The sequence below is a fragment of the Salmo salar genome, chromosome 14, assembly GCF_965601325.2.
Source record: "Salmo salar chromosome 14, fSalSal1, whole genome shotgun sequence".
In the NCBI taxonomy this organism is placed as follows: Eukaryota; Metazoa; Chordata; class Actinopteri; order Salmoniformes; family Salmonidae; genus Salmo; species Salmo salar.
Window position 1 is genome coordinate 46,044,477 of NC_138304.1, and position 16,511 is coordinate 46,060,987.

General features: G+C 39.2%; 1 protein-coding gene across 2 annotated transcripts in view; it reads right to left on the reverse strand.

The window, feature by feature from the left end:
* The window catches only part of LOC106569756 (insulin receptor), a 222,522-nt gene that overhangs the window by 5,939 nt on the left and 200,072 nt on the right, over window positions 1-16,511 (reverse strand). For both annotated transcript variants that reach the window (XM_045694442.2, XM_082961009.1), the window contains 2 exons: window positions 13,149-13,278; window positions 12,741-12,875 (listed from right to left, as the gene is read on the reverse strand). In XM_045694442.2, coding sequence (XP_045550398.1) covers window positions 12,741-12,875; window positions 13,149-13,278 — 265 coding nt within the window. The remainder of the gene's footprint in view (window positions 1-12,740; window positions 12,876-13,148; window positions 13,279-16,511) is intronic.

Here is a 16,511-nt window from a genome sequence, read left to right on the forward strand (position 1 = left end):
CCCCAATATCATGACCACCAATATCCCCAATATCATGATCCCCAATATCCCCAATATCATGATCCCCAATATCCCCAATATCATGATCCCCAATATCCCCAATATCATGATCCCCAATATCCCCAGTATCATGATCACTAATATCCCCAATATCATGTTCACCAATATCCCCAATATCGCAATCACCAATATCACGATCACTAATATCGCCAATATCCCCAATATCATGATCACCAATATCCCCAGTATCATGATCACCAATATCCCCAATATCATGATCAACAATATTACCAATATCACGACCCCCAATATCACCAATATCACGATCACCAATATAATGATCACCAATATCCCCAATATCACGATCACCAATATCCCCAATATCACGACCCCCAATATCATGATCACCAATATCCCCAATATCATGATCACCAATATCCCCAATATCATGATCACCAATATCACAATCACCAATATCCCCAATATCACAATCACCAATATCATGATCACTAATATCCCCAATATCATGATCACTAATATCCCCAATATCATGATCACCAATATCCCCAATATCATGATCACCAATATCATGATCACCAATATCCCTAATATCATGATCACCAATATCATGATCACCAATATCATGATCACCAATATCCCAAATATCATGATCACCAATATCCCCAATATCATGATCACCAATATCCCCAATATCATGATCACCAATAACCCCAATATCATGAACACCAATATCATGATCAACAATATCCCCAGTATCATGATGACTAATATCATGATCCCCAATATCATGATCACCAATATCCCCAATATCATGATCACCAATATCATGATCACCAATATCACAATCACCAATATCCCCAATATCACAATCACCAATATCATGATCACTAATATCCCCAATATCATGATCACTAATATCCCCAATATCATGATCACCAATATCCCCAATATCATGATCACCAATATCATGATCACCAATATCCCTAATATCATGATCACCAATATCATGATCACCAATATCATGATCACCAATATCATGATCACCAATATCATGATCACCAATATCCCCAATATCCCCAATATCATGATCACCAATATCCCCAATATCATGATCACCAATAACCCCAATATCATGAACACCAATATCATGATCAACAATATCCCCAGTATCATGATGACTAATATCATGATCCCCAATATCATGATCACCAATATCCCCAATATCATGATCACCAATATCCCCAATATCATGATCACCAATATCCCCAATATCATGATCACCAATAGCCCCAATATCATGATCACCAATAGCCCCAATATCATGATCACCAATAGCCCCAATATCATGATCACTAATATCCCCAAAATCATGATAACTAATATCCCCAATACCATAATCAACAATATCATAATCACCAATATCATGATCACCAATATCTCCAGTATCATATCACTAATATCCCAAGTATCATTATCCCCAATATCCACAATATCATGATCACCAATAACCCCAATATCATGAACACCAATATCATGATCACCAATATCCCCAGTATCATGATCACTAATATCATGATCACCAATATCATGATCACCAATATCCCCAATATCATGATCACCAATATCCCCAATATCATTATCACCAATAGCCCCAATATCATGATCACCAATATCCCCAATATCATGATCACCAATATCCCCAAAATCATGATCACCAATATCCCCAAAATCATGATAAACAATATCCCAAATATCATGATCACCAATATCATGATCACTAATATCCCCAATATCATTATCACCAATATCCCCAATAGCATGATCACCAATATCCCCAATAGCATAATCACCAATATCATGATCACTAAAATCCCCAATATCATGATCCCCAATATCCCCAATACCATAATCACCAATATCCCCAATATCACGATCACCAATATCCCCAATATAATGATCACCAGTATCATGATCACCAATATCCCCAGTATCAAGATCACTAATATCCCCAGTATCAAGATCACTAATATCCCCAGTATCATGATCACCAATATCATGGTCCCTAATATCCCCAATATCATGATCACCAATATCCCCAATATCACGATCACCAATATCCCCAATATCACGATCACCAATATCCCCAGTATCATGATCACCAATATCCCCAGTATCAAGATCACCAATATCCCCAGTATCAAGATCACTAATATCCCCAGTATCAAGATCACTAATATCCCCAGTATCAAGATCACTAATATCCCCAGTATCATGATCACCAATATCATGATCCCTAATATCCCCAATATCATGATCACCAATATCCCCAGTATCATGATCACCAATATTATGATCACCAATATCCCCAATAATATGATAACCAATATCATGATCACCAATATCCCCAAAATCGTGATCACCAATATCACCAATATCATGATCACCAATATCCCCAGTATCATGATCACCAATATCATGATCACCAACATTATGATCACCAACATCATGATCACCAATATCCCCAGTATTGTGATCACCAATATCCCCAATATCATGATCACCAATATCCCCAACATCATGATCACCAATATCCCCAACATCATGATCACCAATATCCCCAATATCATTATCACCAATATCTACTGTATCATGATCACCAATATCCACTGTATCATGATCACCAATATCCCCAATATCATTATCCCCAATATCATTATCACCAATATCATTATCACCAATATCCCCAATATCATTATCACCAATATCCCCAATATCACGATCACCGATATCCCCAATATAACGATCACCGATATCCCCAATATAACGATCACCAATATCATGATCACTAATATCCCCAATATCATGATCACCAATATCCCAATATCACAATCACCAATATCATGATCACTAATATCCCCAATATCACAATCACCAATATCATGTCACCAATATCCCCAATATCATGATCCCCAATATCATGATCACCAATATCCCCAGTATCATTATCACCAATATCCCCAGTACCATGATCCCCAATATCATGATCACCAATATCCCCAATATCATGATCCCCAATATCCCCAATATCATGATCCCCAATATCCCCAATATCATGATCCCCAATATCCCCAATATCATGATCCCCAATATCCCCAGTATCATGATCACTAATATCCCCAATATCATGTTCACCAATATCCCCAATATCACAATCACCAATATCACGATCACTAATATCGCCAATATCCCCAATATCATGATCACCAATATCCCCAGTATCATGATCACCAATATCCCCAGTATCATGATCACCAATATCCCCAGTATCATGATCACCAATATCCCCAGTATCATGATCACCAATATCCCCAGTACCATGATCCCCAATATAATGATCACCAATATCCCCAATATCATGATCCCCAATATCATGATCCCCAATATCCCCAATATCATGATCACCAATATCCCCAATATCATGATCACCAATATCCCCAGTATCATGATCACCAATATCCCCAGTATCATGATCACTAATATCCCCAATATCATGTTCACCAATATCCCCAATATCGCAATCACCAATATCACGATCACTAATATCGCCAATATCCCCAATATCATGATCACCAATATCCCCAGTATCATGATCACCAATATCCCCAATATCATGATCACCAATATCCCCAATATCATGATCAACAATATTACCAATATCAGGACCCCCAATATCACCAATATCACGATCACCAATATAATGATCACCAATATCCCCAATATCACGATCACCAATATCCCCAATATCACGATCACCAATATCCCCAATATCACGACCCCCAATATCATGATCACCAATATCCCCAATATCATGATCACCAATATCCCCAATATCACAATCACCAATATCATGATCACTAATATCCCCAATATCATGATCACCAATATCCCCAATATCATGATCACCAATATCATGATCACTAATATCATGATCACCAATATCCCTAATATCATGATCACCAATATCATGATCACCAATATCCCTAATATCATGATCACCAATATCCCCAGTATCATGATCCCCAATATCCCCAGTATCATGATCCCCAATATCCCCAGTATCATGATCACCAATATCCCCAGTATCATGATCACTAATATCCCCAATATCATGTTCACCAATATCACCAATATCGCAATCACCAATATCATCATCACTAAAATCCCCAATATCATGATCACGAATATCCCCAGTATCATGATCACCAATATCATGATCACAAATATCCCCAATATCGTGATCACCAGTATCCCCAATATCATGAACACCAATATCCCCAATATCATGATCACCAATATCCCCAATATCGTGATCACCAATATCATGATCACCAATATCCCCAGTATCATGATCACCAGTATCATGATCACCAATATCCCCAATATCATGATCACCAATATCATGATCCCCAATATCATGATCACCAATATCATCAATATCATGATCACCAATATCCCCAATATCATGATCACCAATATCCCCAATATCATGATCACCAATATCCCCAATATCATGATCACCAATAACCCCAATATCATGAACACCAATATCATGATCAACAATATCCCCAGTATCATGATGACTAATATCATGATCCCCAATATCATGATCACCAATATCCCCAATATCATGATCACCAATATCCCCAATATCATGATCACCAATATCCCCAATATCATGATCACCAATATCCCCAATATCATGATCACCAATATCCCCAATATCATGATCACTAATAGCCCCAATATCATGATCACCAATAGCCCCAATATCATGATCACTAATATCCCCAAAATCATGATAACTAATATCCCCAATATCATAATCAACAATATCATAATCACCAATATCATGATCACAAATATCCCCAGTATCATATCACTAATATCCCAAGTATCATTATCCCCAAAATCCACAATATCATGATCACCAATAACCCCAATATCATGAACACCAATATCATGATCACCAATATCCCCAATATCCCCAATATCATGATCACCAATAACCCCAATATCATGAACACCAATATCATGATCAACAATATCCCCAGTATCATGATGACTAATATCATGATCCCCAATATCATGATCACCAATATCCCCAATATCATGATCACCAATATCATGATCACCAATATCCCCAATATCATGATCACCAATATCCCCAATATCATGATCACCAATAGCCCCAATATCATGATCACCAATAGCCCCAATATCATGATCACTAATATCCCCAAAATCATGATAACTAATATCCCCAATATCATAATCAACAATATCATAATCACCAATATCATGATCACAAATATCCCCAGTATCATATCACTAATATCCCAAGTATCATTATCCCCAAAATCCACAATATCATGATCACCAATAACCCCAATATCATGAACACCAATATCATGATCACCAATATCCCCAGTATCATGATCACTAATATCATGATCACCAATATCATTATCACCAATATCCCCAATATCATTATCACCAATAGCCCCAATATCATGATCACCAATATCCCCAATATCATGATCACCAATATCCCCAAAATCATGATCACCAATATCCCCAAAATCATGATCACCAATATCCCCAAAATCATGATCACCAATATCCCCAAAATCATGATCACCAATATCCCCAAAATCATGATCACCAATATCCCCAAAATCATGATCACCAATATCCCCAAAATCATGATAAACAATATCCCAAATATCATGATCACCAATATCATGATCACTAATATCCCCAATATCATTATCACCAATATCCCCAATAGCATGATCACCAATATCCCCAATAGCATAATCACCAATATCATGATCACTAATATCCCCAATATCATGATCCCCAATATCCCCAATACCATAATCACCAATATCCCCAATATCACGATCACCAATATCCCCAATATAATGATCACCAGTATCATGATCACCAATATCCCCAGTATCAAGATCACTAATATCCCCAGTATCATGATCACCAATATCATGGTCCCTAATATCCCCAATATCATGATCACCAATATCCCCAATATCACGATCACCAATATCCCCAATATCACGATCACCAATATCCCCAATATCACGATCACCAATATCCCCAATATCATGATCACCAGTATCATGATCACCAATATCCCCAGTATCAAGATCACTAATATCCCCAGTATCAAGATCACTAATATCCCCAGTATCATGATCACCAATATCATAATCCCTAATATCCCCAATATCATGATCACCAATATCCCCAGTATCATGATCACCAATATTATGATCACCAATATCCCCAATAATATGATAACCAATATCATGATCACCAATATCCCCAAAATCGTGATCACCAATATCACCAATATCATGATCACCAATATCCCCAGTATCATGATCACCAATATCATGATCACCAACATTATGATCACCAACATCATGATCACCAATATCCCCAGTATCGTGATCACCAATATCCCCAGTATCATGATCACCAATATCCCCAGTACCATGATCCCCAATATCCCCAGTACCATGATCCCCAATATCATGACCACCAATATCCCCAATATCATGATCCCCAATATCCCCAATATCATGATCCCCAATATCCCCAATATCATGATCCCCAATATCCCCAATATCATGATCCCCAATATCCCCAGTATCATGATCACTAATATCCCCAATATCATGTTCACCAATATCCCCAATATCGCAATCACCAATATCACGATCACTAATATCGCCAATATCCCCAATATCATGATCACCAATATCCCCAGTATCATGATCACCAATATCCCCAATATCATGATCAACAATATTACCAATATCACGACCCCCAATATCACCAATATCACGATCACCAATATAATGATCACCAATATCCCCAATATCACGATCACCAATATCCCCAATATCACGACCCCCAATATCATGATCACCAATATCCCCAATATCATGATCACCAATATCCCCAATATCATGATCACCAATATCACAATCACCAATATCCCCAATATCACAATCACCAATATCATGATCACTAATATCCCCAATATCATGATCACTAATATCCCCAATATCATGATCACCAATATCCCCAATATCATGATCACCAATATCATGATCACCAATATCCCTAATATCATGATCACCAATATCATGATCACCAATATCATGATCACCAATATCCCAAATATCATGATCACCAATATCCCCAATATCATGATCACCAATATCCCCAATATCATGATCACCAATAACCCCAATATCATGAACACCAATATCATGATCAACAATATCCCCAGTATCATGATGACTAATATCATGATCCCCAATATCATGATCACCAATATCCCCAATATCATGATCACCAATATCATGATCACCAATATCACAATCACCAATATCACAATCACCAATATCCCCAATATCACAATCACCAATATCATGATCACTAATATCCCCAATATCATGATCACTAATATCCCCAATATCATGATCACCAATATCCCCAATATCATGATCACCAATATCATGATCACCAATATCCCTAATATCATGATCACCAATATCATGATCACCAATATCATGATCACCAATATCATGATCACCAATATCATGATCACCAATATCCCCAATATCATGATCACCAATATCCCCAATATCATGATCACCAATATCCCCAATATCATGATCACCAATAACCCCAATATCATGAACACCAATATCATGATCAACAATATCCCCAGTATCATGATGACTAATATCATGATCCCCAATATCATGATCACCAATATCCCCAATATCATGATCACCAATATCCCCAATATCATGATCACCAATATCCCCAATATCATGATCACCAATAGCCCCAATATCATGATCACCAATAGCCCCAATATCATGATCACCAATAGCCCCAATATCATGATCACTAATATCCCCAAAATCATGATAACTAATATCCCCAATACCATAATCAACAATATCATAATCACCAATATCATGATCACCAATATCTCCAGTATCATATCACTAATATCCCAAGTATCATTATCCCCAATATCCACAATATCATGATCACCAATAACCCCAATATCATGAACACCAATATCATGATCACCAATATCCCCAGTATCATGATCACTAATATCATGATCACCAATATCATGATCACCAATATCCCCAATATCATGATCACCAATATCCCCAATATCATTATCACCAATAGCCCCAATATCATGATCACCAATATCCCCAATATCATGATCACCAATATCCCCAAAATCATGATCACCAATATCCCCAAAATCATGATAAACAATATCCCAAATATCATGATCACCAATATCATGATCACTAATATCCCCAATATCATTATCACCAATATCCCCAATAGCATGATCACCAATATCCCCAATAGCATAATCACCAATATCATGATCACTAAAATCCCCAATATCATGATCCCCAATATCCCCAATACCATAATCACCAATATCCCCAATATCACGATCACCAATATCCCCAATATAATGATCACCAGTATCATGATCACCAATATCCCCAGTATCAAGATCACTAATATCCCCAGTATCAAGATCACTAATATCCCCAGTATCATGATCACCAATATCATGGTCCCTAATATCCCCAATATCATGATCACCAATATCCCCAATATCACGATCACCAATATCCCCAATATCACGATCACCAATATCCCCAATATCACGATCACCAATATCCCCAATATCATGATCACCAGTATCATGATCACCAATATCCCCAGTATCAAGATCACTAATATCCCCAGTATCAAGATCACTAATATCCCCAGTATCAAGATCACTAATATCCCCAGTATCATGATCACCAATATCATGATCCCTAATATCCCCAATATCATGATCACCAATATCCCCAGTATCATGATCACCAATATTATGATCACCAATATCCCCAATAATATGATAACCAATATCATGATCACCAATATCCCCAAAATCGTGATCACCAATATCACCAATATCATGATCACCAATATCCCCAGTATCATGATCACCAATATCATGATCACCAACATTATGATCACCAACATCATGATCACCAATATCCCCAGTATTGTGATCACCAATATCCCCAATATCATGATCACCAATATCCCCAACATCATGATCACCAATATCCCCAACATCATGATCACCAATATCCCCAATATCATTATCACCAATATCTACTGTATCATGATCACCAATATCCACTGTATCATGATCACCAATATCCCCAATATCATTATCCCCAATATCATTATCACCAATATCATTATCACCAATATCCCCAATATCATTATCACCAATATCCCCAATATCACGATCACCGATATCCCCAATATAACGATCACCGATATCCCCAATATAACGATCACCAATATCATGATCACTAATATCCCCAATATCATGATCACCAATATCCCCAGTACCATGATCCCCAATATCATGATCACCAATATCCCCAATATCATGATCCCCAATATCATGATCCCCAATATCCCCAATATCATGATCACCAATATCCCCAATATCATGATCACCAATATCCCCAGTATCATGATCACCAATATCCCCAGTATCATGATCACTAATATCCCCAATATCATGTTCACCAATATCCCCAATATCGCAATCACCAATATCACGATCACTAATATCGCCAATATCCCCAATATCATGATCACCAATATCCCCAGTATCATGATCACCAATATCCCCAATATCATGATCACCAATATCCCCAATATCATGATCAACAATATTACCAATATCAGGACCCCCAATATCACCAATATCACGATCACCAATATAATGATCACCAATATCCCCAATATCACGATCACCAATATCCCCAATATCACGATCACCAATATCCCCAATATCACGACCCCCAATATCATGATCACCAATATCCCCAATATCATGATCACCAATATCCCCAATATCACAATCACCAATATCATGATCACTAATATCCCCAATATCATGATCACCAATATCCCCAATATCATGATCACCAATATCATGATCACTAATATCATGATCACCAATATCCCTAATATCATGATCACCAATATCATGATCACCAATATCCCTAATATCATGATCACCAATATCCCCAGTATCATGATCCCCAATATCCCCAGTATCATGATCCCCAATATCCCCAGTATCATGATCACCAATATCCCCAGTATCATGATCACTAATATCCCCAATATCATGTTCACCAATATCACCAATATCGCAATCACCAATATCACGATCACTAATATCGCCAATATCCCCAATATCATGATCACCAATATCCCCAATATCATGATCACCAATATCCCCAGTATCATGATCACCAATATCCCCAATATCATGATCAACAATATTACCAATATCACGACCCCCAATATCACCAATATCACGATCACCAATATAATGATCACCAATATCCCCAATATCACGATCACCAATATCCCCAATATCACGACCCCCAATATCATGATCACCAATATCCCCAATATCATGATCACCAATATCCCCAATATCATGATCACCAATATCACAATCACCAATATCCCCAATATCACAATCACCAATATCATGATCACTAATATCCCCAATATCATGATCACTAATATCCCCAATATCATGATCACCAATATCCCCAATATCATGATCACCAATATCATGATCACCAATATCCCTAATATCATGATCACCAATATCATGATCACCAATATCCCTAATATCATGATCACCAATATCCCCAATATCATGATCACCAATATCCCCAGTATCATGATCCCCAATATCCCCAGTATCATGATCCCCAATATCATGATCCCCAATATCATGATCCCCAATATCCCCAGTATCATGATTACCAAAGAAGAGTAATAATCAGTGACTGTTCTAACGTTGTCATCTACAGTGGGGGAAAAAAGCGTTTGATCAACTGCTGATTCTGTACGTTTGCCCACTGACAAAAAAAGGATCAGTCTATCATTTTAATGTTAGGTTTATTTGAACAGTGAGAGACAGAATAACAACAAAAATAGAGAAAAACGCATGTCAAAAATGTTATAAATTGATTTGTATTTTAATGAGGGAAATAAGTATTTGACCCCCTCTCAATCAGAAAGATTTCTGGCTCCCAGGTGTCTTTTATACAGGTAACGAGCTGAGATTAGGAGCACACTTAAAGGGAGTGCTCCTAATCTCAGCTTGTTACCTGTAAAAAAGACACCTGTCCACAGAAGCAATCAATCAATCAGATTCCAAACTCTCCACCATGGCCAAGACCAGAGCTCTCCAAGGATGTCAGGGACAAGATTGTAGACCTACACAAGGCTGGAATGGGCTACAAGACCATCGCCAAGCAGCTTGGTGAGAAGGTGACAACATTTGGTGCGATTATTCGCAAATGGAAGAAACACAAAAGAACTGTCAATATCCCTCAGCCTGGGACTCCATGCAAGATCTCACCTCGTGGAGTTGCAATGATCATGAGAACAGTGAGGAATCAGCCCAGACCTACACGGGAGGATCTTGTCAATGATCTCAAGGCAGCTGGGACCATAGTCATCAAGAAAACAATTGGTAACACACTACGCCGTGAAGGACTGAAATCCTGCAGCGCCCGCAAGGTCCCCCTGCTGAAGAATACATATACATGCCCGTCTGAAGTTTGCCAATGAACATCTGAATGATTCAGAGGACAACTGGTGAAAGTGTTGTGGTCAGATGAGACCAAAATGGAGCTCTTTAGCATCAACTCAACTCGCCGTGTTTGGAGGAGGAGGAATGCTGCCTATGACCCCAAGAACACCATCCCCACCGTCAAACATGGAGGTGGAAACATTATGCTTTGGGGGTTTTTTTCTGCTAAGGGGACAGGACAACTTCACCGCATCATTTGACTTCAGCCAGGGCATTGAAAATGGGTCGTGGATGGGTATTCCAGCATGACAATGACCCAAAACACACGGCCAAGGCAACAAAGGAATTGCTCAAGAAGAAGCACATTAAGGTCCTGGAGTGGCCTAGCCAGTCTCCAGACCTTAATCCCATAGAAAATCTGTGGAGGGAGCTGAAGGTTCGAGTTGCCAAACGTCAGCCTTGAAACCTTAATGACTTGGAGAAGATCTGCAAAGATGAGTGGGATAAAATCCCTCCTGAGATGTGTGCAAACCTGGTGGCCAACTACAAGAAACATCTGACCTCTGATTGCCAACAAGGGTTTTGCCACCAAGTACTAAGTCATGTTTTGCAGAGGGGTCAAATACTTATTTCCCTCATTAAAATGCAAATCAATTTATAACATTTTTGACATGCGTTTTTCTGGATTTTTGTTTTGTTTTTCTGTCTCTCACTGTTCATATAAACCTACCATTAAAATTATAGACTGATCATTTCTTTGTAAGTGGGCAAACGTACAAAATCAGCAGGGGATCAAATACTTTTCCCCCCCACTGTATAAATGGTCTTCCCATCCCACAATGACCACGACTACACCATAGATATCTACAGTGTGATATCATTGAGCTGGACTATACAGACACTGTATCCTTTATAACATTGATCTAGAGGTGAGACTTACAGCCGGTCAGCACAGTTGTCTGGTCGGTCCAGATATCCTCCATCCATGACGAACTTCAGGACCTGCTCGTTAGACAGGCCCTGGTACGGCTGCTCTGCTAGGGTACTGATCTCCCACAACACCACTCCAAACGACCTGGGACACACACACACACACACACACACACACACACACACACACACACACACACACACACACACACACACACACACACACACACACACACACACACACACACACACACACACACACACACACACGAGTGGCAAGGAAAAACTCCATAGGTGGATAGGTAGGGAAAAATCTTGAAGAACCAGTTAGCAGGCTCACACTCTCACAGACAGACACAGAGAGACAGAGAGACAGACAGACACAGAGACAAACAGAGAGACATTCAGGTATCCTCACCAGCAGTCAGAGTGTGCGGTGAACACTCCGTCCTTTAGAGACTCAGGAGCCATCCAGCGGACAGGAAGAAGACCCTTCCCTCCCTTACGGTAGTAGTCCGTCTCATAGATGTCTCTGGTCATACCAAAGTCTGAGGGTTGAGTAGAGAATATATTTGATTTTTATCCCAGAACAGAAACCTGCTTTGCAACAGCCTGTCAACAATTTATACAAACATTTAGAGAAAGGAGCGAAAATACAAATTACCTATATGAAAAGGCAAATACAGTTGAAGTCGGAAGTTTACAAACACCTTAGCCAAATACATTTAAACTAAGTTTTTAACAATTCCTAACATTTAATCCTAGTAAAAATTCCCTGTCTTAGGTCAGTTAGGATCACCACTTTATTTTAAGAATGTGAAATGTTAGAATAATACTAGAGAGAATGATGTATTTCAGCTTTTATTTCTTTCATCACATTCCCAGTGGGTCAGAAGTTTACATACACTCAATTAGTATTTGGTAGCATTGCCTTTAAATTGTTTAACTTGGGTCAAACGTTTTGGGTAGCCTTCCACAAGCTTCCACAATAAGTTGGGTGAATTTTTGCCCATTCCTCCTGACAGAGTTGGTGTAACTGAGTCAGGTTTGTAGGCCTCCTTGCTCACACACGCTTTTTCAGTTCTGCCACCAAATTATCTATAGGATTGAGGTCAGGACTTTGTGATGGCCACTCCAATATCTTGTCTTTGCCCCAACGTTGGAAGTATGCTTGGGGTCATTGTCCATTTGGAAGACCCATTTGCGACCAAGCTTTAACTTCCTGACTGATGTCTTGAGATGTCGCTTCAATATATCCACATACTTTCCCTACCTCATGATGCCATCTATTTTGTGAAGTGCACCAGTCCCTCCTGCAGCAAAGCACCCCCACAACATGATGCTGCCATCACCGTGCTTCACGGTTGGGATGGTGTTCTTCGGCTTGCAAGCGTCCCCCTTTTTCCTCCAAACATAACGATGGTCATTATGGCCAAATGGTTCTATTTTTGTTTCATCAGACCAGAGGAAATGTCTCCAAAAAGTACGATCTTTGTCCCCATGTGCATTTGCAAACCGTAGTCTGGCTTTTTTTATGGCGGTTTTGGAGCAGTGGCTTCTTCCTTGTTTTACTGTTTTTTTTACTGTTTTATATCCTCGTTTTACTGTGGATATAGATACTTTTGGACCGGTTTCCTCCAGCATCTTCACAAGGTCCTTTGCTGTTGTTCTGGGATTGAGTTGAACTTTACGCACCAAAGTGCGTTCATCTCTAGGATGACAGAACGCATCTCCTTCCTGAGCGGTATGACGGCTGTGTGGTCCCATGGTGTTTATACTTGCATACTATTGTTTGTACTGATGAACGTGGTACCTTCAGGCATTTGGAAATTGCTCCCAAGGATGAACAAGACTTGTGGAGGTCTACAATTATTTTTCTGAGGTGTTGGCTGATTTCTTTTGAATTTCCCACGATGTCAAGCAGAGAGGCACTGAGTTTGAAGGTAGGCCTTGAAATACATCCACAGGTACACCTCCAATTGACTCAAATGATGTCAATTAGCCTATCAGAAGCTTCTAAAGCCATGACATCATTCTGGAATTTTCGAAGCTGTTTAAAAGCACAGTCAACTTAGAGTATGTAAACTTCTGACCCACTGGAATTGTGATACAATGATTTATAAGGGAAATAATCTGTCTGTAAACAATTGTTGGAAAAATGACTTGTGTCATGCACAAAGTAGATGTCCTAACTGACTTGCCAAAACTATAGTTTGTTAACAAGAAATTTGTGAAGTGGTTGAAAAACGAGTTTTAAAGACTCCAACCTAAGTGAATGTAAACTTCCGACTTCAACTGTACATCCAAAGTGGAAAGAGCCCTAGCACCATTGTGTTGCAGAATGAGAGAAATTACAGGAGAATCTTTATTATCCCAGAGGGGAAATGTACTTTGCAGAAGGCAGTTAAACATGCATGTAGATGTATTTAAAAGTATTACATTGTATATGTGAGGAAGTGAGTTCCCATACCTACTATCTTGATATGTGTGTGTGGATAACTATACTGGACCACAAGTCCCCCACAAACAATAGTAAAGAAACAAAAATTGGACCAACTGGGGACATGTTGTTAGTCCCCATAACAATAGTAAACAAACAAAAATTGGACCAACTGGGGACATGTTGTTAGTCCCCATAACAATAGTAAACAAACAAAAATTGGACCAACTGGGGACATGTTGTTAGTCCCCATAACAATAGTAAACAAACAAAAATTGGACCAACTGGGGACATGTTGTTAGTCCCCATAACAATAGTAAACAAACAAAAATTGGACCAACTGGGGACATGTTGTTAGTCCCCATAACAATAGTAAACAAACAAAAATTGGACCAACTGGGGACATGTTGTTAGTCCCCATAACAATAGTAAACAAACAAAAATTGGACCAACTGGGGACATGTTGTTAGTCCCCATAACAATAGTAAACAAACAAAAATTGGACCAACTGGGGACATGTTGTTAGTCCCCACAAGGTCAAATGCTATATCTAGGGGGTTTAGGGTTAGGAGCTAGGGTCAGTTTTAGGGTTAGGGGCTAGGGTCAGTTTTAGGGTTAGGAGCTAGGGTTAGGTTTAGGGTTAGGAGCTAGGGTTAGGGGCTAGGGTTAGGTTTAGGGTTAGGGGCTAGGGCCAGTTTTAGGGTTAGGGGCTAGGGTTAGGTTTAGAGGCTAGGGTTAGGTTTAGGAGCTAGGGTTAGGTTTAGAGTTAGGAGCTAGGGTTAGGAGCTAGGTTTCGGGTTAGTGGCTAGGGTTAGTTAGGGTTAGGGTTAGGGTTAGTTTTAGGGTTAGGGGCTAGGGTTCATTTTAGGGTTAGGGGCTAGGGTTAGTTTTAGGGTTAGGGGCTAGGATTAGGTTTAGGGGCTAGTTTTAGAGTTAGGAGCTAGGGTCAGTTTTAGGGTTAGGAGCTAGGGTCAGGTTTAGGGTTAGGGGCTAGGGTTAGGTTTAGGGGCTAGGGTTAGGTTTAGGGTTAGGGGCTAGGGTTAGGTTTAGGGGCTAGGGTTAGGTTTAGGGTTAGGGGCTAGGGTTAGGTTTAGGGTTAGGGGCTAGGGTTAGGTTTAGGGTTTGGGGCTAGGGTTAGGTTTAGGGGCTAGGGTCAGTTTTAGGGTTAGAGGCTAGGTTTCTGGTTAGTGGCTAGGGTTAGTTTTAGGGTTAGGGGCTAGGTTTCGGGTTAGTGGCTAGGGTTAGTTTTAGGGTTAGGGGCTAGGGTTAGTTTTAGGGTTAGGGGCTAGGGTTAGTTTTAGGGTTAGGGGCTAGGGTTAGTTTTAGGGTTAGGGGCTAGGG